We start from the raw sequence: 24,644 nt of genomic DNA on the forward strand, positions 1-24,644 counted from the left end.
GGCAGAACCTCAGTGTTGGGTGGGGAGGATGAGGCGTCTGGGCAGAGAGGGGTGAGGAGAGCAGGGCGCCTGGACCCTGGGCAAGCCCTCCTCCACTGCCCTCTGCGGACCAGGACCTTCGGATGGAGTCTCGCCGTTGCTCTGGGCTGGGGGCCTCCTGCTTCTAATTCAGGCTCTGCCACTGGGGGGCCTGGGGGTTGTGGGGTCCCTCTTGCATCTCCTGGAGCCTCATTTTCCTTATTTGTAAAACAGAAAGGGTAATAGCTACCCCCAGGGTGGCTGTGAGAAGTAAATGAGAGAAGGTCTGTGGAATTGCCTGGGAGACACTCTGGCGGTTATGTAATAATAACTTTAATGGCAACAGTAGAGCAACTGTGAGTTGAGAACTTAGCACGTGCCAGGCAAGGGCTGGGGCACTTATTTATTCCTCACGACAACCCTGTGTGGAAAGGGCTGCTCTCAACCCTGTCTTGTGCCTGATGAGGGGACTGAGGCTCAGAGTTCTGAGACTCACGCAGACTCAGAGGCCGGTGAAGGCTCTCCACCAGCAGCTCCGCTTCCTTCCTGGCTTCCAGAGCCCTGGATCCCAGGCCTGTCTTTGCCGCTTCCTGGCTCTGTTACATTGAACAGCAAGGCCCACGCTGCACAGGTAGGTGGGCGGGCACAGAGATAGGGAGAAGATGCGGGTGGTGTGACCCAACATTGCTCCCAGGTCATGGTGAGTGGCCCAGTGCTTAAGAATTGGATTCCCACCTCTGTTTATCAGCTGTGGGCTAGGGAATTATCTTTGTGCCTCAGTTTCCCCATCCGGTAAAGCACCAGTACCAACGTCGTGGGATTGAATGAGCTCATTTAAGTAAGCATTCAGCACAGTGCCTGGGGTAGGGAAGGGCTCCACCTCACTGTGCCCCGCTGCCTGGGACCCTGGGCTTCTCAGGCATCCAGCAGTAGGTGCTTTGGGCCACTGGGCACAAACCCCCCTTCTTTCCCAACCTAGACAGAACAGAGCTGTTAGGCAGCTCAGGAAAAGGAGTAAATGGCGCGGGTAGCAGTTCCCGGGACAGCATTTTCAATGTGTGTTCCGACCAGCAGCACCAGCATCACCTGGGAATTCGTTAGGAATGCGCATTCTTGGACCCTAGCCCAGACCTGCTGAATCAGAAACCCTGGGGTTGGGTTCAGCGCTGTGTTTAACAAGCCCGCCAGGTGATTGAGACGCCTGCTCAAATTCAGAAGCCAGTGCCCAGAATATTGCCCATTTCATCCAAGTTTTCAAATTCATTGTTGTAACATTGTGGGAAGATTCTCTCCTATTTTGAAACTCCCATGTTGAATCTGTGTTAACATCCTCTGCCATTTCATTCTCACTGTTACTCAGTTGTGTCTTTTGATCATAATTTGCCAAAGGTTTGTCTATTTTATTGGTCTTAAAGAAAAGACTTCTATTTCATTATCCTCTTTTAAAATATCATCTCCTTCAGGAATGGTTTGTTTTATTTTTATTCATTAATTTCTTCTTTGTTTGTTGAGGTGAAATTTTAGTTCCTTTTGGTCAATCTTCCTTGTTTTTTATTAAATACATTTAAGGCCAGACATTCTCCTCTGAGCACTGTTTTGGCCAAATATTGTTTGATATGTATTTGGTGTTCCTGAAATTGTAATTTTTTGCTGTTCATTCTTACCTGCTATCAATTGAACAATGACAGAGATGGAGATACACACACACATACACACACACACACACACACACACACGCACACACAGAGAGATGAGAAAATCTCTTAGAACTGGGAGCTGGTGGCCCAGACTCATGAGGCCGGAAAGACTTCCAGGATGCAGTGCATCCTCTCCTCCTCCCGATGGAGAAGATGGGAGAAGGGATAGCGCTGCTGGAGGTCTTGCTGGGTGTCATATAGGAGACAGAGGGGGGCTTTAGGGATGAGAGTCAGGATGTCGGCATTTCCAGTTGTCCACATGCAGGAGGACCCAGTTCAGGCTCACTCTACCACCGACTTCCTGTGTAAACTGGGACTCAATTTCCCTGTCTGTAAAATGGGGTAGGGTTTGAATCAGGGCTCTTAAACATATTTGGGTCAGCAACCGAACTTGCAAGATTGATGAAAATATTATGGACCACTTCCGTAGACAAAGACACAAACCCCAGGTTGCATACCTGCCCACCCTCCATCCTTGGTTCACACAGCCCCTAGTTTGGAGTCTCTAGGGGCCCTTCTATTTCTCATGATGGAAGGCTCTAAAGACACCTGCCCAAACTTATTCACTCATCCATTCATTTATTCAAGTATTTACTGAGCACATACTCCAATTTTCTGGACCATGTCCCAACTTTGGGCCTCCATTTCCCCATCTGATAGTGGGAGTAATGCAGTCTGAGCTCTTCATCGCTGCCTCCCCCGATGGGGAGGACTAGAGGGCATGCGGTGGGGAAGGGCTGAAGCTGGGATTGGAACCCAGGACTGTCTTGACTGCAAAGCCCATGCTTTTCCCTTTACCTCATACACCCATTTTTGCTCTGGGAGCAGGTAGTAAGGTTTCTAAGTCATAGGAAATCAGTGGGTGGTCTAGGGGAAGAAGCCCCGGAGCGGCGTGAGGGCTGCCCGCAGTGGGCTCACTTCTGTCTCCCCCACTGTTCCGGGAGTGCCTCCAGGGCAGAACGGTGTTGGTGGCATTCAAGTTCATGTCCTGGGGCTGGCCCAGGGCCCACTGGATGGTCATTAAGAGTTTGCGGTATTAAACTGAATAGCACACAGCAAGGTCAGACGAGGGATAAGGAAGAAGGGGTCAGAAGTGTGTCCAGTAATTCGCGTGTACTCAGTTCAGCATTCGCCTCCCCCAGCTCCGCCCACGGCTGGTGCCTTTCCACCTTTTAAGGCCCAGGCCACCTCTTGCCTCTCTGCCCATCCTCTAAAGCAGCCCTCCTCTCCCCCAGCCACTGTCTATCCCTGTTTATTTTCATCATTGCCTCGTTGCCTTTGGAACCCATCTTATTTCCCCTGCTCACCAGCTCTCTGAAGGCAGAGACTTTGCCTCATTCACTGCTTTATCTGTGGTAGGTGAATGAATGAGTGAACGAATGATCTCCAGGATCCTTGTGCTGAGTCAGACCCAGGCCCTGGCCTTGAGGATGGCCCAGCCTGGCAGGGAGGCTGGCAGCAGCCTGAGGGAGCTGCCAAAGGGCTGGGGGTTAGGAGAGAGGGTGTAAGACAGGAAGGGGGAGGGGAGGAGAGATTCCTTCCCTCGTGCGGGCTGGTGACACACGCGCCTGCAGGTAGCAGGGCTTGCTGGGAACACGCAGGCTCAGGGGGCGAGGGCAGGCACCGAGGGCAGGCACAGGCCGTGGCCTTCTGAGGTGCCTTCACACCCGATCTCGTGCCCTTGTTTGCTCCCACCCCATCAGCCATTTCCCCCATTGTGTGTTTTACAACTTTCCTTTCTTCCTGACAGATTTCTCTACTAAATTTGACTTCGTTTCAACACTTTTGTTGGGCAAATTACATTAAGATGGATGTTGCAGGTACCCTTATGGTTTATTTATCGTGATACTGTTTGTATCTCACGCTTATAAATAACTTATGTTATAGCTTTTGTTTGTGGAAATGTAACTTACATATTTTATTACGCTTTCTGTAAACCTCAAAAAGAATCTTGTCAAGGAAGCACTCTTATCAGCAATCCAACCTATGGGATGTAAAAACCCACACTAACATTATTTTTTAATATGCCAAGGAGGCAGGTTACTCTTGCTGTAGTTTGAAAGGTTTGCTGTCATTGTAAACTTACACCTCAAGAAAACATTAAAAAGTCTCAAGAATGATTTTATAAAGTTCAGGGAGGAGGACGAATCAGTGGCAGAAGCCACAGACACAGCACGCAAGGGGCCCTGTGGGACTGCCCTTTCTTGGGGAGTGACCAGCCCCATCTGGGGGTCCCAGTGGGTCCATATGCACCTCCCCACCCAACTGTCTCCAAAGCCCTGTGGTGAAGTACCTAGCTTAAGGGATGTTAGTGGAAAAGAAACATGAGTTTTGTAGTCAGGATGACCTGACTTTGAATCCTGGCTCGTCCACTTTTTAGCTGTGTGGCTCGGGTCAGTCTTTTAGTCTCAGTTTTTTCATCTCTAAAATGAGGATAATATCAATACTTACTTGACTTTCTTATTGGTAAGCATTACATTTAAATGAGATCATGATTTGCAGTGCTTTGTGGGTGTTCATTAAATGATAGTGGTTCTAGTTGTTTAGTGTTCATCTTGGGACTTTCACTGTCTCCCTCTCTACTCTGCCCCGCCCTGATCTTCAGGCGCTCTTTCCCTCCTCACCATAAGGTGCTGGGTTCTCTCAAACGCTGCCTCGCCTACGCTGCTGGACTGGCCTCCGTCTAGACAAGGCTCCCGTATGCCAGCTCTTCCACTTTCCCCAGTTTCTCTCACCAAACCTACCCTGTCCTTTGCTCTCACGCTCAGCTCTGTTGGTAGTTAACTCAGTCACTGAGCTCAGCTCACAGCCAATGCCAGGTCAGTTGGCGTGTCGACAGGGGCTTCCAGTACCATAACCCAAAGGCACTTCTAGGTTGGCAGGGCCAGTGGAAGGGAGGCCAGGGGCCAACAGGGCTTTTCTGGCTGCTCCAATCATCACATGGTGCAGCACCCTCATCCCCTGTTCTAGAGAAGCCTGATTGGAATGCACAGAAAACACAGAAACATCTAGAACACAAGCAGGATACAGCTCTCAGGGGTCCGGTTCTTAAGTCAGTGGCGAAGGCAAAAGTCCTGCGGTCATAATACCTTCAAACTGTTTCTTGCTTGACTATCAGCTGAAGCTGTTGGCTTGACCTAGAGCCCCGCACTGGTGGACGAGACCCGTTCGCCTGCCAGGAGCTCATCAGGAGGGCGAGGTGCACCGGCAGCGGCCCGAGCATTCCTCTCCTGCTCACTCTGGGCCAGATGCTGGGTAGGTGGTAGACCCCGAGGAACTGCTAGGATCATTTATTTTTTCCTGTTGCTGAGTGTAAGTCACATACACCTGCGATCTGACTGGAGCATGTAACACAGGGGTCCCCAACCCCCAGGCCGCGGACCAATACCGGTCGGGCCTGCAGCCTGTTAGGAACCCGGCCGCACAGCAGGAGGTGAGTGGCGGGGGAGCGAGCAAAACTTCCTCTGCCGCCCCCCATCGCTCGTGTTACTGCCTGAAACATCCCCCCACGCCCCCCCGCAACCCCCGACGGTGGAAAAACTGTCTTCCACGAAACCGGTCCCTGGTGCCAAAAAGGTTGGGGACCGCTGCTGTTAACAGATGCAACTAGCTCTCTTTTGTGCAGGCTCCGCAAGATTGGGTGTGCCCTTGAGTGCTTGCTTTACCCTTGGGATAGGATGGCCCTGCAGAGAACTCCCACGGGGGACTCCAGCTTTCCCCCGGAGCCCCCGCAATCCCTTACCAAGGCCGACTCTGGCAAGGCTGGCCTAAGCGGGTGGGGCGCAGTTCCAAACCAGGACCCACTGGGTCGGGGGGTGAGTGTGCAGTCTGATGTGCTCTGCAAACACCCCAGCTTCCCCACTCCCTCCTCTTCCCTGAGAAAGGGCACAGAATGGAACTTAGCTCTCCAAGGAGAATCAGGATTCCTTTCCAGGTCTCAGGGGAGAAACCTGTAGCCAAACTCAACCTCTCCAGCAAAGGCCAGGTAAGAGTCGTTCGTGGCAGGTGGCTTTGAACATGGCTCCCGAAGACCCCTGCCTCCCGCCTTTGTATAACCCCTCCCCTTGGGTGTGGGCTGGTCCAGTGATTTACTTCCAATGAAGAGAATACAGGGAAAATGATGCGTGGCCCCTCTGCGATGAGGTTATGAGAGGCTGTGACTTCCAGACTGCTGTGCTTCTCTCCCTCTTGCTCTGGTGAAGCGAGATGCCAAGTTGTGAGCCGCTCTGTGGACAGGCCACTTGGCGAGGAGCTGAGGCTCGGTCCACCAACCCGCGAGGAGCCGACTCCTGCCAAGAGCCGTGAGGGGGCTGGAAGCAGGTCCTTTCCCGGCAAGCCTGGTGATGATCAGGGCCCTGGCCCACAGCGCCGGCTGCAGCCTGGGAGACCCTGAGGCAGAGCACTCACCGGAACTGTGAGATGAGCAGTGTTGCTCTAAGCCACTGCATGTCGGGGTCATTTGTTACACAGCAACAGAGTTCTGAAAAACACATGGTACTGGATGTAAACATTAACTGGTTTCAACTCACCATTCTCAGATACAGGTCTTGGAGAGGCCGGGAATTCCTTTGAGGTGACACAGACCTGGGGTCAAATCCTGCCTGTGTGACCAGTGTAAGCTGTGTACCACCTTTGAGCCTCAGCTTCCTTGCCTGAAAAGTGGGAGGAGTGCTGTCCACCTTCACAGGGCTGTTGTGAGGACTAGGTGAGGGGTCAGATGGGGGGGGGCACGGCAGACGTTCCGCCGCTCTGCTGAGTCTGTTCCCCGCTGCGCGCGCCGCCTCTCCGTGTGCTCTGCACACCCGGCGCCGTGAGCAGGCCCTGCTGAAGTGGGGCTGGGGCAGGCCTGACAAGTCCTCCCCCCCCAGCAGCTCTCCAAGGCCAAGACAGAGCCTTTCCTGGCTGGGGAGAAACCACCAGGCGACCTTTGGCGATGTGGTCAAGAAAAGCAAGTATACATGGTGATTTTCTTGTGAGCATTTAAATGCAAATAATACGGTGCTTTTAGGTCTTGGACCTTTTTATTATTTATTTATTTATTTATTTAGGCCACGCCACGCGGCTTGCAGGATCTTAGTTCCCCGACCAGGGGTTGAAGCCGGGCCATGGCAGTGAAAGCCCGGAATCCTAACCACTAGGCCACCAGGGAACTCCCAGGTCTTGGACTTTTCTCAAAAAAAACAAAAACAAAAACAAAAAACAAACAAACCAAAAAACAGTGTCAGAAGGGGATAGGTCTTCTATGAAGGATTTTTGGGGGATGAGTAGTGCACAGTAATAAGCCCATGAGAAAGAGAAACTTCTCAAGTCAGACTTCTCTAAACAGTTGAGGTTTTATGAAGTTCAGAATTTGCCTTCTTATGGAAAATTATTTCCCCCACTGCTAATGAAACATAGTGTAAGGTTGAGGCTTCCTTCTCCCTTAGATACCAGAAGTAACCCTACCTAGAACATACTTTTCCCTGATTTCCTGGGTTCACACATGGAAGACAAACATTTTGAGATAAACTTGGGTGACTCTGCTTTTCTGTGACAAGCCTGTTGTAAAACTCAGCTATCAACAAAGCTTTCAAGAAATACTAGTCTGAGAAACGAGATTATAACAGGAGCTTGCAGATTTACTTCTTCTTCAACAGTAAGGCCAACCTTTCATGTCTTATCAGAAATAAAGGGAACAATATTTACTACAAGCCTGAACCATGAAGACGGAGCAGCGAGACACCAAAGCCATCTGACAGTGGCAATCTCAAATTAATAGCCTGGTTCCAGCCCCTCACGACCTGTAAAGGCTTCCTCCTTGTCCGGGGTTTGGGGTGAGCTGCAGTCCCCACAGTACTAAGAGTTTTTGTGGAAGGATGAACACCAGCTGATCCTCATCCTCTGAAAATCTATACTTTAGCACCTAGCACTGTTCTGGGTGGCCCAAGAAGGCAGAGCTGCTTTGAATCTGTATTTTGACTGGACACCCTCAGCTTCTCTTGAAAATTAAATGGAGGCAGGCCTGGGTGCTGGTAGCACCCAGAGCTACTTGCTGGGGCTACCTACTCCTTCTGAAGAAATAGCTCTGCAGGCAGTAATTGCACAGCTTAATTCTTCTAGACTAAACCACTTCAGATTTATGCCAGTGAAGAGCAAACGTTGTTTGTAAGTCATTTAATTGTGTTACTGTCTCTCAACTTTATCAGACGCTGCTGAGGCGGAGAGGGCTGTGTGCAGTCCCGTGGCATGCTCTGGAGAGCTCCCAGGCTCGTTCTAAGTGCCCACAGCTCAGAGTCCCCAGTGCTGCTTTTTCCAGACTCATAACAAACTACTAATTTAACAGGTTCAAATGGTATATTTGTCTCAATCCGGGATCTATGTTGAAGGCTGCATCTCTCACAAATTCACAACCTTGACTGCAGAACCATTAACCTAGTACACACTTAGGTGTAAACCTGGTTTATTATATTCTTTGGTTAAATATTGTCTCTACACCCTTTCAGAGCATTGTAAGAACAAAGATAAATGATATTTTATAGAAAGACTGAAAACACATCTTTTGCTTTTTCAGTGCAAAGACTGAATTTACATTGTTTGTGTGCTATTATAAATTCTTATAATTAGGCCAGGCTTATAAAAAGGTAGGGCTTTTGTTGTTGTTTGTTTGTTTGTTTTGAAAAATAGATTCCCCTGGGCTAGCCAAGATCACTGTCCTGGGATCCAGACCCACAAGTCTCTTGATAAAAGTTGCTCGGCACATGGTCAGAAGTCGGGTCAGCTCATCATGTCCAGACTGCACGGTTCGGTGCTGCCATCACTGCGCAGGGCCTCTGCCACATCTCTTCTGAAGACGGAGAGGTTCTGGGTGAACCTGTGGAAAGAGTAAGAAAGGGCTGAGGGCAGTGGCAAGGCTGAGGCTGTGTGAAGCTCTGGTGGCGGAGTTCAGGACCCTGGAGACGGCCCTAGGTCCTGGCTGAGCTCCTTCCTCCCATTTCACCGACCACTACTGCTCTGCCAGCAGCAGGCCCTCCTCCTTCCCCTCCCGGAAAACAAGGGTTACCAGCAAATATGTATTTGAACCATGAAGCACTGACCATTTCGAGGGGTGCATTCTGTGGTTATACTATTTAAAAATTATTTTTAAAAGTCAAATTACATTATAGATGATAAGGAATATAAAGGAAAGAACAAAAGCTTATGTGCCTGGCACTGGTTGAGTTTACATATAAATTCATTTAATCATCACAAGTCTTCTCCAAAGTAGATGTCAGTATCCTCATTTGCAGATAAGGAAACCAAACTAAGTGCTTCAAAAAGAGGGGGCACTGGGTAAGACTACCTGGGTTCAAATCCTGGCTCCATCACTTCTAAGCTGGGTGATCTCTTGTCTTGGTGCCCCACATGAGTAGCTAGCTTATGGGATTGTGGGAAGTGAGAATTTACTGAGTCAGGTGAGACGATGCGTGTAAGTGCTCAACATCCTGCCTGGCACATGGAAAACACCCAGTCCTTGCTAGCTAGTACTCTCACTAAACGAGAGCTTGTCTGACACCATTTCACAGAGCGGCTCAGGAGGCGGTACTCAAATTCCCAAGCCTCAGGTGAAGCAATTTCCCCCCGAAGCATGTAGGGAAGGGTTCCCTCTTCCTTCACGAAGTCTCTTCTCCTGCTAGCCCTGGAGGCTGCCCCTTTTTGCCTGATAGAGGATCCTGGCTCGGAACAAGCAGTCAAGGGAACATGTCCACAGAGCCCATCTGACTTGGCCTTGTATTACCAAAGCCCAGGTTTTGGCTTGTGGCTATCGGGATGATTAATATGCATTTCAAATGGCGCAGTGTTTGAACGCTACCACTTTTATAAACGGATGAGGCAAGTATTTTTTTTTTTTTTTTCCCTGAAAACATTTTCTCTCTCCATCATTCGTTATGCCTGTCTCTTCCACTAGAAGCTCCGTGAGGGCAAAAACCTGGAACAATTAGTTCCTCAGTGGTATTCCCCAGTGCCTGGCACATAGCAGATTCTTAATAAAATTTTATGAACTAAATGAATGAATGAATGAATGAATTCAGGCATAGGTGATAAGTTTGGGTTCCTCATCAAGATCTCACTGGCAACTTACCTGTCTCTGTTCTTGCAAAACCAACCACTTTTAAAGGTCAGACAGAGGAAGGAACTACTTACTGTGCATCATATGTCCTGGGTACCATGTTTACTATATTCTGTCATTTAAAGGTCACAATCAATTATCATCATCTCTGTTTTACTGGTGAGAAAACTGAGGATCAGAGAACTTGACTGCCTTACTCACTGCCACACAGCCTATAAAGGGCAGGGATAAAATTTAAATTGGAGTCTGTTTGACCTCAAAGCCAACGCCTGTTCAAATGCCAGGAGGCCTTTCTTTGTCCTTCATAGCAGATCTAAACTTTCCTTCTTTTAACCTTTTCAATTAGTTATTTTTTTTCTCTCCCTCCTGTTGGATTATAAACTGCTTAAGGGCAAAGGCTGCATTTTATTCATCTCTGCATCCTCTATAGCAGGGGTCCCCAACCCCTGGGCCGCGGGCGACTGAAGCTTTGTCTGCCGATCCCCATCGCTCATCCCCATTATCCCTATCGCTCACATTACCGCCTGAACACCCCACCCTGCCCCGCCCCCTGGAAAAATTGTCTCCCACGAAACTGGTCCCTGGTGCCAAAAAGGTTGGGGACCGCTGCTCTACAGTACCTAGTGTGATGCTTGGAAGAAAGTAACTACCCATTCATATTTACTGGATGGAACTAAATTGAGTCTAGGATTACAAGGTGTAATAGAAAAGCTACATCAGTATGTGAGATGTGTCAAATAAGCACAATCCCGGAATGTCCACCTACCCCAGAGATGCTAAACTATGGGGCGCTGCTTACCTGTCTCTGTTCTTGACAGACAGGTTCTGCTCCACTCCTTCCATTAGGTTCCTGAAGCACTGGGCAAGGACCTCCTGCCTGGGGAGAGGTTGGCTGTTTATGAGACTTGCCCTCAGTTCACTGAAATACTGTTGGGAGACAGAACAAGTGTCAGAACTCTGGCTCCAATCTGGGGCCTGAGGAGAGCTGTAGGGGAGGGCTAGACCACCTCCAAAGTGCTCAGGGCTCCTAACCCTCAAAGGGGCTTTGGTCCAGGTCCCCTCTGAACTTTAAGCCTTTAGAGAAAACCAAAGCAACAGAGACATTCCTGAGTATAAACTGTATTATCCCTTCTCATAAAAACCTCTTCCTATAGTTGCTTTATGGTCACGGAACGGTTTAGGCTGATGGAGTCCTCGCCTCCTCTGTGGGGGACCAAGCACATAAAGGTCTTCCTGAGTCTCATCAACCACAGTCACAGAAAGGCTGAAAGAGGAAGGACCGCTTAGGCTGAGGGGAAGAACTGAACTAAAGACGCCCAAGGAGCACTTTGGGCGACCAAGTCCAGGGTCCCTCCTAAGGCCTCTTCGTCTTCGGTGGCTTCAGCGGACTACCGCTCAAACGACCCCAGGCTCTGCTCCGAGTCCGTGTCCCCTGAGTTAGGCTGGGTCTGTTCTGCTGAGGTGGGGTACTACAGGGACTTGCTTAGCTCTGGGAGAGCTTTCTGGCACTAAGAAAACACCCGTCACACCTGGTCACAAAGAACGGCACAGCCCTTTCTTCTCTGCTGGTGTCTGTGGGCTTTTACACACACAAACTCTTACGCTAAAAGCAGCTCCTAATCATTGCAAACAGCCTAATTTCAGCACAAAGACAACGTTCTGCCAGTCATGTGTTTATCCTTCCAAGCCCAAACAGCATGATATTTAATTTCCATCATACATTAAAACAGCTCACATCAAAAACAAACATAATTAATATGTAGTCAGACTAATACTTAAATACTATATATCAGAGGCATTACACTTAAACCACAATGTCTTCCCGAACAAGACTGGGAATGCACACAACTACTTATTTTTCCCTTTTATAATGATGCAGTGACTCACACCAAATAGAAAATTATTAGTTTTTCATCCCAAACCATGAAATATTGCCTCCATCAGTAAAGTATAATATTGTGATGTCATAAGCTTTTTCTAAACACTGAATTTGCCCTTATTCCCTCTCAATCATTTTAAAAGAACTGCTCTCTTTTATACAGCTTGGATTTAAATCACAATAACACTGAGGGAAGATGAATGACAGTGCTACTGAATGTGGCTAAAATTGGATACTTCAGCACAGGTGAATGATGAGACAGCTCTTCTCTTTTTGATATATTTTCTTCTTCTATTAGTTTCCTTCCAAGGCTGGGATTTCAGTTTGAATTCTAATGTATGCGGCTGCCTCTAATCTCACTGTCTTTTTCCCCAGTACTCTCTTATCGTATAGACAATTCATTCTCCCGAGCAGTAATGCACTGTTCCTACTGACTGCTGGGGAGACAGGGGTGGGTTCAAGGGGAAGCTGGAGAACTTGGGAGGCAGCCCAGAGTGGTGCGTGCACTTAAGGACTGGAGACTCGTGCTCCGGATGAAGGGTGCTGCCTCTGTGTTTGGCCCTGTGGGGCTACTGCTACCACTGAGGGCAGTGGGGATCCCACAAAGGAAAGGAGGCCTAGGAAGGGGCAAAAGGGGTTGTTGCCCACAATCTCCTGGAACAGGGAAGGGAGTGAGGGGGAGCTGGAAGCACTGCTGAGCAAACCTCCCGTCCAGTGCAGGGCTCCAGGTGCCAGAAAAGCTAGTGTGAGGCCTCTACTTAACTGAAGGAGATCTGAGGCCTCTGGGGAAGGGCCTTCTGGGGGAATACGGCCTTGTCCTGGGTGCTCAAGGTCCCAGCTCGAGCTCGGTTGGCTTCCCTGTCTTTGTCACAGCTTGGCCTGGTGTACAGCTGCTCCCTCTTCCCAGTGGTCGCCTCCTGTGGACCTTCCTGCAACTGCACTCACCTTCGCGTTGAGCAGGATGAGCCCCAGGAGAGGCCTGGATACTGACCACTGGTTCCGACAGTCTTCAAAGACAATGGTATTCATGAGGACAGACATCATCTAGAAGACAGAGTCACAGGAGACACTGATGCCCTGGCTCAGAGTTCCCCCCAATCCCAGGCCTTCTATGCGCTCACCTTCTATCCCCACATCTTGCCATCAGACATGAAGGTGCTTCCTGGACAAAAAAACAGCTTTGACTCTGGAAGCCTATGATGCTGCCATAGGAACTCTTGGCAAAGACTCTCAGCTCCCTGAGGAAGAGTTCCCACCACCAAAACCTCTGGTGAGAACCTTCTGGGTGGGCAGAAGTCAGAGGCCACAGAGCCAAGAGGATCAGTCCCTGCCTCTCAACCCTGATGTGCTTTCCTCTATACTAGGTCACCAGGCAAAAGCCCAGCTCACCTTTCTTCCTGCCTCTCATTTCACCAAAGACGTCAAGCTATGGAGGGGAAAAATCTCTCCATGACTCCTCTCAGACAACAGGGAGAAATGGGGCACATGCCAGGTAACGCTGGAAGTCAAGTTTCCTGCTGGCTCAGGCTGTTAAAAAGTCTTCTCATTCATTCCTCATACACTAATTCACTCATTTACTCACTTCACTCTTACATTTCATACTCATCCATTTTCTTAAGTTCCAATTCTGCAAGACACCTGGGAGGCGGTAAGAGAACACAGGCATCTACCACAACCTCCATCCTTGAGGAGCTAAAAACTCCCTGGGGCAGACTACTCCGCACAGAGACAAGGGGCACTAAGGCTGGGCTAAGTTGCTGTGGGCATGCAGTGGAAAGAGGGATGCTTCTGGGTCCCTGAGAATCAGGGAAGGCTTCACAGAGAAGGTCATGTTTACGGAGTTCACCATAAATGTGTTCTAAGCAGAGACAGCAGCAAAAAAGGAGGTTGGGAAAGAACACAGTGGGTTCTACAGTGGTGAGGAATGCAGTGTGGCAGAAGAGAGGCGGGCCAGAAGCAAGACCCCAGTGTAGGCTGGAAGACCGCGATGAAGAATCTGGCAGTGGGAGCCAATGATGGGTTTGCAGCAAAAGAGAGACATGCTCCGATTTGTACTTAAGAAAGCTCTCTCTGGGGACATTTGGAACGTGTACTGTGCAGGTGACAGTCAAGGAGGGAGACCAGAGATGAGGCTGCTGCAACAGTCCAGGCAAAGAGCAGTGAAGCAAGCAAGCTGTGGCCATCCATATGAGCTGATGCTACAGTTTCTGCTTCTTGGACTCTTTACCTCCCATCTCTAGCCCTTCCTGTTTTCACCGCTTCAGAGCTCCTTTCCTCAAAGGAGGGCAGGGGAAAATGGCAATTATGTGGCAAAGTCTACTACACACACCGCCCTGACTAGGCTTTGGTGACATGTGGCTTTGTCCTCTGGCATTTTTGCAATCCAATTTACCCTGTGTTCTCAGGCAAGTCACTGAACCTTTCTCTCTGTGTCTCAGTTTCATTAGCTATAAAGAGGGAAATGATAACCCAGTACCAAGGAAGCTCAGAGAATCAAATGAGACGGTGGATATAAAAAGTGCTTCAAAAAGTGTTATAAACATTTAAGGTATATAAAAGCAACAGTAATGCGCTTAAACATCTGCCATTTCACACATCATCATCATCCTAACAGTTAGGCTGGTTGCAAATGAAATCTGCCAATACACATTTACTGTATGTCCAGTGTCTCTGGGGAGAAACTAGGTCTTAAGCCTGGCATGTTGAACATCATTTGCAGATCACATGTTTCCATGTACAATTTAACAAGCCACCCAAAGTCATAGAGCCACAAATTAAATTAGTCTGACAAGCAAAACTAACAGATCCACGGAGACAGCCTAAAATATTATGGGTTTCACAATCTGAAGGCAGAATGGATATTTTAATGGAAAAGATTAAAGTTAGAGGCACCAAAGTCCTCCACTAACTGACAAAGCATGCTGAAGTGACGTGCCAATTACTTTATACGGTCCTCTCGTGGATTCATTTGTCTGAATGCATGTATTTATGTCTGTAATAAGTAAGGGGATGTTTGAATAAAATACTTTTCTAAAAATAAAGTTGGCTAAAATGGATGATTTTTTTTTTTCTCTTTTACTCTTCCAGAAAAATGGAAATTAGTGAGCAAATCCGCTCAAAGGGTACTGATGTGGCAACTCATTTCCAGAGTTCTTATTTCTAATACACCTAGAGGATATGGGGAAACAGTTCAATCAGTGTGGCAAGCCCCTTTGGAGAAAGGCCCCCCCATATGGAAGAATACTGGGTGAAATGCCTAAGTACAGAATCCTGTTGCAGGGAATGTGAAATCTCTGGTGGTTATCGATGCGAACAAGTCAAGACTGAAAGGAGAGAGCCCTTGGCGACTCTGCAGTGGCCCACCCCAGCCTGCACTGAGTCACAAAGCGCCATCAGCGTTCAGTATAAGGAATGCTGCATGAGCGGGGCCCCCACTCCCCCAACCTCTGCTCACTTCCTGCACTGTTACAGGCATGGCTGGAATGGCCATTTCTAATTTGCCCAACCCAGGCTACAGTTTCCAGAGCCTACGTCCAAGAAACACACACATTATCCACTGTATTATCCTAAGCAGTTATTCTGCCCAACCAGGGAATGGACCACTTGGGAAGGGGAGTCGTGAGGCTTAGTCCACTTAGGAAAACCAGACACCACACTGTCTCAGGTGGTGCTTCCTTGTTCTCCTTCCTCCTTCCCAAAGGGCTTTGGCATGAGTTTGTAGAAAATTTCTCTCAGTGAAGCAAAACCAACATGGTTTGACAGGGACAGACTTTGGAGACAGGCAGAACTAAGGCCAAATCTGGCCCTGCCACTTACGTAACCTGGGATGCTGGGCAAGTTGTTTCACTTCTCTGAACCTTTATTTCTTTACATATAAAATGAAGGATTATGGCAACTACTTTGAAGGGCTGCTGTGAGGACTGACTTCTTCCACAGGCACTCAAATCGTTACCAGCGTTCCTTTACTCCAACTATGGTTACCCTGCCTGATCTGGCCCAGTGGAATCTCATGGCTCCAGGAAGCACCCCATTTCATGTCTTGCTTATGGACAGATAAACGAGATTATATTCTCACTATCAGCTACCCTCATTGGGAGTTGCAATAAGCAAACCAACAAACAAGCAAAAAAACCCTAAAATAGAAAACAGTCCAAAAATCAGTCCTATTTGGTCTGGCACATGTATTAGTATGGATTTTGAATGACAGTGTTTCTGTTGTTCTGAAATCTTGTAATCTTCTAAATAAAACACGAAGCTACGCTACAAATATCTGATCTGGAAAGATAAGACAAAGCAATGTTGTGCTACATGGGTCTCTGTTTGCTCCTCAGCTCCTCTCCTATGTTTCTACCCTAAAATGGCATGTAAAGCACAAGCACAAAGCACAGTGGACTTTCCTACTCAAATATGCTGGGTCACTCTTCCCCTACAGCAAGGTGGTAACTACATGCTCTCACTTCAGATGCTTCCTGTTCTATCTTCTGCCTGTGTAGAATAAGCAAAGATGTGGTTTGTGCTGGATGCTTTACTGCTACACGGTGAGTATGTACTCTTTCTAAGGAGGCTGGAGGCTCAATGGGTCTAGAAGCTGAGTGAAGAAGGATGGCTGGAGAGGTGTGGCTTGAGTGCGTACAGGGTGATGACTGCAGTGGGGTGGGGTCGGGAGACTGGTCTGCAAACTTCTGCGGGGCTGGGACCATGGGGGACTTTTCTCTGTATCCCTAGTGCCTAGTATGGCATCTGGCACCGATCAGAGGCTCAGGAAATAGCTACTGGAAGACAGAATGAATACATAAATGAATAAATGAATGAATGAATGAATGGGAAAGGAGGAGTGAAATATCAACTAAAGTATAAAGAGCTAAAGAGCCGAAAGGGGATTGTACAGAAAACAGAGAAGTTCTGGCCTCATTCTATGGCTAAAACCTGAAATGGGTAAATATGTAAATTAATACATTGTTCATTTCCAAGGATCTTGCTTTTGTGTGCAGATCCTGAGAACTCTTCTAAGCCACTGTTGCCTCTCTAGCCAGCAGCTGCCGGGAAGAGCTCTCTAGGGCCTTTCAGGTCACCAGGCCAAAGGCTGAGGCACCATCTTTTCTAATGACAAGCACTTCCACCTAAGAGTAAGCTGTGCCTGAGTTTTCTCACTGCCCAGCAGGAAAAGATACGTTTACGGAGAGCCCTTGGGTGCTCAGCACTCTGTTAGGCACACACTGTCTGTAACTCTCAGCTAAGCCTGAGGTAGATATTATCCCCATTTCATAGACTAGGGATCTGAAGTCCTGAGCAAGTCAGTCACTTGCTCAAGGCATCACAGCTATCAGCTACCACCATGTGAAGTGGAACCAGGACATGTGCACAGGTCCGCCTGAGTCCGGAGGCTGTTGCCTGCCACCCTCAGGCTGCCTGTGGGTGAGGACCAGGACTGCCGCCGTGGTGGTCGCGGCAGTGTGTCTGGCCCCCACTGTAGCCTTCTAGCGGATTCATGGTGTGAAAGGAAAGGCTCGTTTCCGGGCGTGGCTCATTCTTCCACCTTCAGTGAGCCTCCCAGCTATGCTGCCCATGTGTATCTCCTCTGTTCGGCCACTCTGCCACCTGATCGAGAGTCGGGCAGCTACTGAAATCCCTGTGATTGGAATCCAGGGCAGAGGTTCCTGGTGAGTTCGCAGCAGACCTTCTTGCCTCCCACCTAGAGCTTTTATAAATTTGGTTAACATATTTTCAGCCTCTCAAGATGAACAGCAGTAGACATAATTAATAGATTGTCTCTGGAACATGGTCCAATGAACCACTGGTTTCCCTCCCACCAAAAGTATATGGCAATTTAAATTAACATCATAGAAAACATTAGTTAATTAAGCTAATTTTCTTCGAGTTACAATACTCCCTATAAAGTGAGCACTTTTCATTGTTAATGTTCTTCGAACATATTGATTAAAAAAACTAAAAAATACTCCACAAAGTCTAAGAAATAGGTGAAAAAAAATTCCAACTCCTCCCTCCTGCTCCCCATCTGATTCAGAAAGACAAAACTGAAACTGAAGTGATGATATGAACTCTGATCTATGGGGATCAAATCCTTAACATGTTTAGGGAACTTCAGCTCTTCCCTCTCTATCCTGGTCTCTTTGCTCAGGGCTGAATGACCTTTTAGTTACACTGCAACTTTGCTCCCTGTTGACCAGGGAAATGGAAAATGGGAATGGGGCAAGAGCAATCTGTCTTCTCCAAAAGGTGGTGGAAGGAGGGGCTGAGAAGGAGGCTTTGGTTTATATAGAAGAAGGATGGACCAAAGAAGAGATGAGAGACCAAAGACAAAGCGTCCCTGTGCCTAGATCCAGACAGAGGTGGGGAGAGGAGGACAAAGCAAAGATGATCAGGGCTGTGCCCAAGAGGGTGTGTCTGTGGAATGGGGTGCCTTAATCTGCTTGGTGGGGGCCCTTAATGAGAAAAGGGGGTAGGATACACAATTATATGTACTGCTGACCAAGCTCGATTGCCTGTGATTTTGATGCAATGAGTTGCTGATGTTTTGAGAACAACCGATAAATGCACCAAACACTTGAGAGATGCTTCTGAGTCTCAAGAACCCTCTGGCACCTGTAACTGGCTTTTCAGAAGGCCAGTTAGGAGAGGAGGAGGAAGGTTGGCCCTAGCAACAGCAATAAAAACAACAAAACAAAAACGATAGTGTAGTAGAACCTGAAAAAGCAGAGAAACCTTCTACCCATCTCCACAGCAATTTCTCCAGAGCCCCATGCCCTGGTTGAAGATCTACGATCTGGAAGAATCTGAATGCTGCCAAAGGAGGAAAAGCTTCCAGATTTTCAGTGCTTGTGGAAGTAAGCGAGTTGCTGTCATTACCAAGCGCTGTTCTTAGGCCATGTGCATAGCAGATATTGAAATGTGATCCTCCTCAAATTAGATACTGGTCATCTTTAGGGAAAAGGAATCAATTGTTTCTTTGTCTGCTGTCTAGCAACGTGATATTAGTGGAATGTTATGAAAAATGAAAGTAATGGACAGATAAGCAAATATTTTTCTGCCTGGACTAAGCCCCACCACCTAAGTTATATTAAATCTTTTAATATCTGTACATATTAAGCACATTCCTAAGTTCTCATAGTGTCTTTGCAGTCTCATAACAGAAGCAACTATTTAGCACTTTAAATGAAAAAAAAAAATCAAATGAAATGCATGAGGCGAGCCTCTTTTTAGAAGAAACAAGATTGCAATCAATTACAGGTGACCCATTCTCCTCTGAAAAATCATTTGGGAGTCCTGCCTCTTGGCCTTTGTACAATGCTAACTTTGCTTTAAAAAAAACCCAAAAAACAAAAAACGGCAAAAAAACTTCTTACCAATAAAGGTACTGCAGGACTGGTTAACTCAGCTGGCTTTGGTCATACATTAGCATTGCACGGTTCCACATCTAAACTAAGGGCACCCTCCTCTTCCACCCACTCCTTACAAAAAGTTAAGGGAGAAAAAGTTTTCCTCCAAGTGATAAATTGCCTAGAATATTTAAAAACCCTTCCATCCACTGTAAAATCTAAGGAAATACACAACCTAGTTTTGCTGTTGTTTCAATTTTCTCCATTACCAACATTACCCCTAGTTCTCAAAACATTCATTTTAATCATAGTTTATTGGGGAAAGAATTACCTGCCAGTCTCATAGCTTATCATAAAGAAGATAAAGTTGGAATGAAACTTCAGAATTAATTAATTGAGAGTCCTGCATGTGATGTGTCTATTCTGAATGTTACAGTGCACATCACAATGAAAACAGTTTTATTTTCCATGGTTGAAATAAATTACAATAAATAATTCATTTCAATGGCAGAGATGTACTGGAAAGCAGTAGCAACAAAATTGACTGCACTACACTGTGAGTCTCATTCTTGAATCTTCATTATCCACTTGAAACTTTTTACGAGTAGTAACTCATATTTCAAGTGGCTGCACATCTCATAAAGCAGCTTGCTGCATTAAAAGAAAACCAGAAAACCTGGGGCACTGGGAGGCTGAAGGATTTGCCACTCAGCACTATTTGGGAAACTCTTTCTCACTCTTCTCTGGCCAAAAACAAACGGAACAGTTTTCGAGTTGATGTAAAAATTAACCATCCCTTGTCAAAAACATTATCTAAATTTCCTCTAGGTAGGAATGTTGGGAAAACTTGTATGTAAAGGAATGGCTTTCAACTCCAAAGCCATTTTCCTCTCATTTTTTTCAAGTGATACTGTTATTTCTAGTTCATGGTATACTGCCCAAATGACTGACATACAATCAGGTTCTAGAACCTCAAATGTCCTACACTAGCCTCTGGGGGTCCCCAAATTAGAAAACGTGTGTAAGCTCAAGAGAGACTAACAAAGGCATATGTGCTACGTTTTCTGTCTAAAAAACATCAGCCTATCTACACAGGATAGCTAATATTTAACTTGAATCTTAAAAGACACATATAGCATCACTGGGAAAGGATACACTAGGAAGAGAAAATAAAATGAGAAAAGGCACAGGGGACAGGGCTTGGCATATGTGAGGAATAATCAGCCTCTGTATAGGAGGCTTTTGAGAGAGACCTTCTTCTGAGTGGAAAGGAGTAGAGCTGAGGGTGAGGAGAAGACTGGGCTGAGACCAGGCTATAAAAGGTCTTTCATGTCAGGCTGAATGCAGAAATGAGTTTGGGCCAGTACACAAAGGGTAGCCTTCAAAGGACTTCCGAATAATGATGAGATCAGTGATTTAGAACAAAACTTATGGGAAACTGCAGAATGGCAATGACAGGTAGGTACTGGAGACAAGGCAACTTGTTTAGGTACTACTGCACAAGTCCAGAGGAGAAACGATGAGGGCCTCCGCAAGGCTGTGGTAGCAGAGACAGAGAGAAATGGTCAGAATCCTTGACTGCGTATCCCATTTTCTTCCCAGTTAAAGAAATCTTTCTAAGAACTACAACCTGATACTGAAGCTACAGGTAAATTCAGAGCTTTAAGAACATGGCCTCAACTTCAAGACTGCCAACGAGAGAAGGGGCTGGAAGGCTAGGCGGTCCCAGCAGTGCTGCATGTGGCGGAGGGCGGCTGCCGTCTAGCAGGCCCACAGTCCGACAGTGAGCTCGGGGGATAAGGAGCGGCGAAATGAACCCCACCCAGTGTACATATACATGCATGACAGAGACGACTACAAGCACATGTTTATATTAAATATTCAGTGATAAAGTAAACTCTAACTGAGGCCATTCAAAATCAAGGAAGGGAGCGGGAAACAGCATGCTACTTTATTGAACAGTCATCACAACATTTCCCAATGAATATCATATTTCACAACAGAACAACATAAGGCATAATGGCATGAGGGCATCTCATGCGGTCCTCAGAGCAGAGTGCAATGAATATTGTATTTCATAATAAACATATTATCCTTACAGTAGGAGGTTCAAAGTTTCATTGCCTATCATCTGTCACTATATTCTCCCTGACTTCCCGAAGGGATTTGGTTAGATGGACCTAAAAATCTTCATAGCCAACAGAGGAGGATTATTTTACTTATCGTGTTCGAATGATTTTGTGTGAGGAGAAAAAAATAGTTTTTGGAAAATTCTCTCGGCCCTCAGAAGCACTTTCCATTACAGATCAGTCTCGAGTTTAACGTTTAAACCACAGAGGATGGCATGCTGCCTTTCAGATTTGAGCGTTTTTATTTATAGTTGTCTAAATGGCATAGAGTGCTGGCCAAGCGGTTGGGGAGATGATTCAAAGATGTTACTGAGATTTGGAAGCTCTTTCACCCTAATCATTACATAGGGAGCCTAAGGAATGATAGTGACTGAAAGTGCTGGGAATAGAACCTCGTTCCTTGATTTATTCAGACTTTACTGCCACCTACTTTGTGCCAGGCTCTGTGTTAGACCCTGAGGACATACCGATGAATGAGGCACAGTCCCAGCCCTCAAAGAACTCAAGTAGGGGAGGCAATACACTGTTTACATGGCAACACACTCTAGCAAGTGCCACAAACAGAAGCCTGTACAGGTGGCTCTGAGAGACCACAAGAGGCTGACTAACTCTGCCTAGGTGTGGGGGGCAGGCAGGGAAGGCTTCACAGGTGACACCTGGATCTGTTGTAGAGAACAAGCAAAGTCTGACAGTAGTAAGGCAGGAAGAGGAGCAAGCAGGTGCCAGGGTTTGGAGAAGTGTCCGGGGAATGACGAGCGGCTTTGTGGGACCTGAGAGGGTGCGTGGGGAGTGGTGGTGGCGGAGGAGGCTGATTAGGTAGGCAGAGGCCCCGTCTTGTGAAGGGCCTACTACTGCGTGCTAGAGAATGTGGGCTTTATCTTGGAGGAAATGGGGTACCATTTCAGTTGGATGACTTCGTTTGGGCAGTGCCGTGGAAGGGCGAACGACTGGTATAACCATCCTCCACAGGGTCTGACCCTTTAGGAGGCTGAGCCATCTGAGTTCTCCCAAGAAGATGCAGCTTTTTTCCTGTTTCTAGGATTCGGAGGCCGCAGACACAGGTTACTTGCTTGGCTTCTGTGCCTCAGTCAGGACATATCTTGGGCCCTGTGTTGCTGGCTCTGTTGCCAGTACCCTGAGAAATGGCACTGCCATTACTTCCCTTGGCCCACAGCACATAACTTAATAGTGTCCTCTGTCAGGAATGGTTCTCTTTGTCAGGAAGCTTTTTATTGATGTTCAACCTTCATTTTCCCTTTCTTAGTATTATCCCATTACGCCAATACTCCATTGTGCCATGCTAAGTAATTCCCTTTCCTCCTTGGCGTTTACATCTTCCAAGTATTTATAGACTTATCAAATGCCCCATTTAGTTGTCACTTAGGCAGGCTATACATATTTAGCTTCTTTAATCTGGCCCCATAAGCCAGCCCTTCCATTCTCCTAAATCACTTGAGTTATTTTTCTCCAGGTTTCTGTCAATTTGTTTCCAGCCTCTCAGTAATGCAGGGGGCTCAGGAGAAAGATGGGCTTGGGGAGGGAGGGCTTGCTCCTTCTGTGGGAATAAGAAGAGGCCATCATTTGCTGAGGGTGGAACTTCTCTCTTAAAGTACAGATTCCAAAACAGGCCAGGCTGCTAGAGAAGCTCTAAAGCCCTCTTGTTATCTACTTGTTTCACCTGCACATATTTCAAGTCAATAATGTTCTATTATCAACTCTTACGTGCTAGGTGCGCACACGTAACACATCCGTGATGAGTACCTACTATGGGTCAGGTACTGTGCTAGGGACTTCTCCTTCTTTCTTTTCTCCCTCCCTCTGCATTTTTTTGGACTTATTCTTTGCTCAAAGAATTACTGAACTCCTACTATGTGTCAGGCACTGTGGTATAGAATTGAATAAAATGTGGTCCCTGTGGCCTAAAAGAGCTCATGCAGCCTAAGTATTTATTAATCTCTTATTGCGCACCCATCAAGTTGTTTCCTTCCAATCTTAAGGGTCTCAGAGAAATCATCCCTAAATGCACTTAACTCTAATTGACGCTTTTAGTTCCCTGAGTGGAACTTCTTTGTCCCATCTAAAATGAGATGCCACATTAAGTATGGGCATTAACACAGAGCTCTTGCTTAGTGTTTTCTTTCTGGTGGGTCTCTTTGGGGCCTAAGAGATTTCTCTTCAGGACTTGAGCTTCCCATCGCTCCTTCTTAGCATTCTATGTTCACGTGACCTCAACTAAACATGCACTTGAATGTTTTTCTTTTCCATGATACCAATGTTCCACGTTATGGGGTAACTGGCTGAGGGAGTGATGGAATGGGAGACATCTAGGTCTTGGCTAGTCTTGGGGAGTCTGGGCATGAGACCACAGGAGGGAGTAGTTCAGCCACCTGATCCCAGGGGCCAGTTCAAGTAAGGTAAAGAACTCCCCCTGTTGAAGGGCTGCTATCCTCAAAGAGGTGAGGTAACTATTCCAAGGACACAGGAAGTAGCATAACTGGTATGCCAAAACCAGGTATGTTGACTGTAAAATCTGTCAGCTCTGATTGTTGTAAAGTAGAAAGTCCTCCACAAATAGAGAATTTGCAATTAAACAACTATGAAAGGAGGACAGAATTTCATCAGTCTGAAAGCACTTACGTCTGTATTTTCCTAAGCATGACAAGGGATACAGAATTAACATGCAAGAGTTCTTCTGGGTTGCAAAGCATACAAAGCAGCATTAACTCATGAAAGGTCAGAGGATGAGGGAACCTTTACCTTGTTCTTCAAGTAGTGATTAGATTGCAACCAAATAAGAAGTCTTCCTTAACACACTATGTAAGCTCACAGCTGCACGAATGGCTACTGCTAGTTAAAATTTCCAAGGGTCAAGACAAATGAATATGAAGGTGGAAGTCACATCTCCAGTACATTAATATACTTTGGGAAAATTTCACATAATTTACCCTTCAAGTACTATGTGAAAAATCAGTAATAACTGTGAAATGAATAAATCATGCCATCATTAAACCAACCCTCACTTTATCCTGTGCCATTCTTTCAAGAAACTCAAAGAGCTTCTTATACCATCCACAGTGCCACTCAGAGAAATGAAGGCAGGGGAACCCTGTCATTTATCTTGCTGTCTCCCTTGAATAGGGGTGAACAGATAAGAAGAAATGCCAGGAAGGAAGGGTAGGTTAAGGCCCTGGGAAGCCTTGGTATGGTAAAATCTAGAGACAAGAAAACTGTAAAATCTAGAGACAAGAAAGCCTTAGTTATATTCTAGGCACTGCTATTTAGTGGCTCTGTGTCTTCGGGCAAGTTATTTCGTCCCTCTGAACCTCTGCATACTTTACCCATACAGGTACTGTGGGATTAAATGTGTTGATGTACCCATACTCTCAAGTTAAAAAAATATTCACATTGGCCCTGTCTACCCATCAGGGTTTTTGTGAGAGTCAGAAGAGACATAAGGTATGAAGACATTATACAAATGGAAAGAGTTATGGCGTTTAT

The 24,644-nt window shown here is 46.8% G+C and overlaps 1 protein-coding gene and 1 long non-coding RNA gene across 7 annotated transcripts in view; one reads left to right on the forward strand and one right to left on the reverse strand.

Moving 5' to 3' along the window:
• Nucleotides 1-24,644, forward strand: part of LOC309658286 — a 241,063-nt gene that overhangs the window by 141,544 nt on the left and 74,875 nt on the right. The window lies entirely within an intron of this gene.
• The window catches only part of RANBP17 (RAN binding protein 17), a 306,501-nt gene continuing 288,566 nt past the window's right edge, over nucleotides 6,710-24,644 (reverse strand). For 5 of the 6 annotated variants that reach the window (XM_082456403.1, XM_082456404.1, XM_082456405.1 and 2 more), the window contains 3 exons: nucleotides 12,626-12,724; nucleotides 10,601-10,728; nucleotides 6,710-8,565 (listed from right to left, as the gene is read on the reverse strand). In XM_082456403.1, the coding sequence (XP_082312529.1) occupies nucleotides 8,469-8,565; nucleotides 10,601-10,728; nucleotides 12,626-12,724 (324 nt within the window). In that variant the 3' untranslated portion in view covers nucleotides 6,710-8,468. Of the gene's footprint in view, nucleotides 8,566-10,600; nucleotides 10,729-12,625; nucleotides 12,725-24,644 lie in introns of those variants that run through there. The other variant, XR_014262049.1, reaches the window with a different exon arrangement.

Source organism: Balaenoptera physalus (assembly GCF_965194825.1).
Source record: "Balaenoptera physalus genome assembly, chromosome: 3".
Lineage (NCBI taxonomy): Eukaryota > Metazoa > Chordata > Mammalia > Artiodactyla > Balaenopteridae > Balaenoptera > Balaenoptera physalus.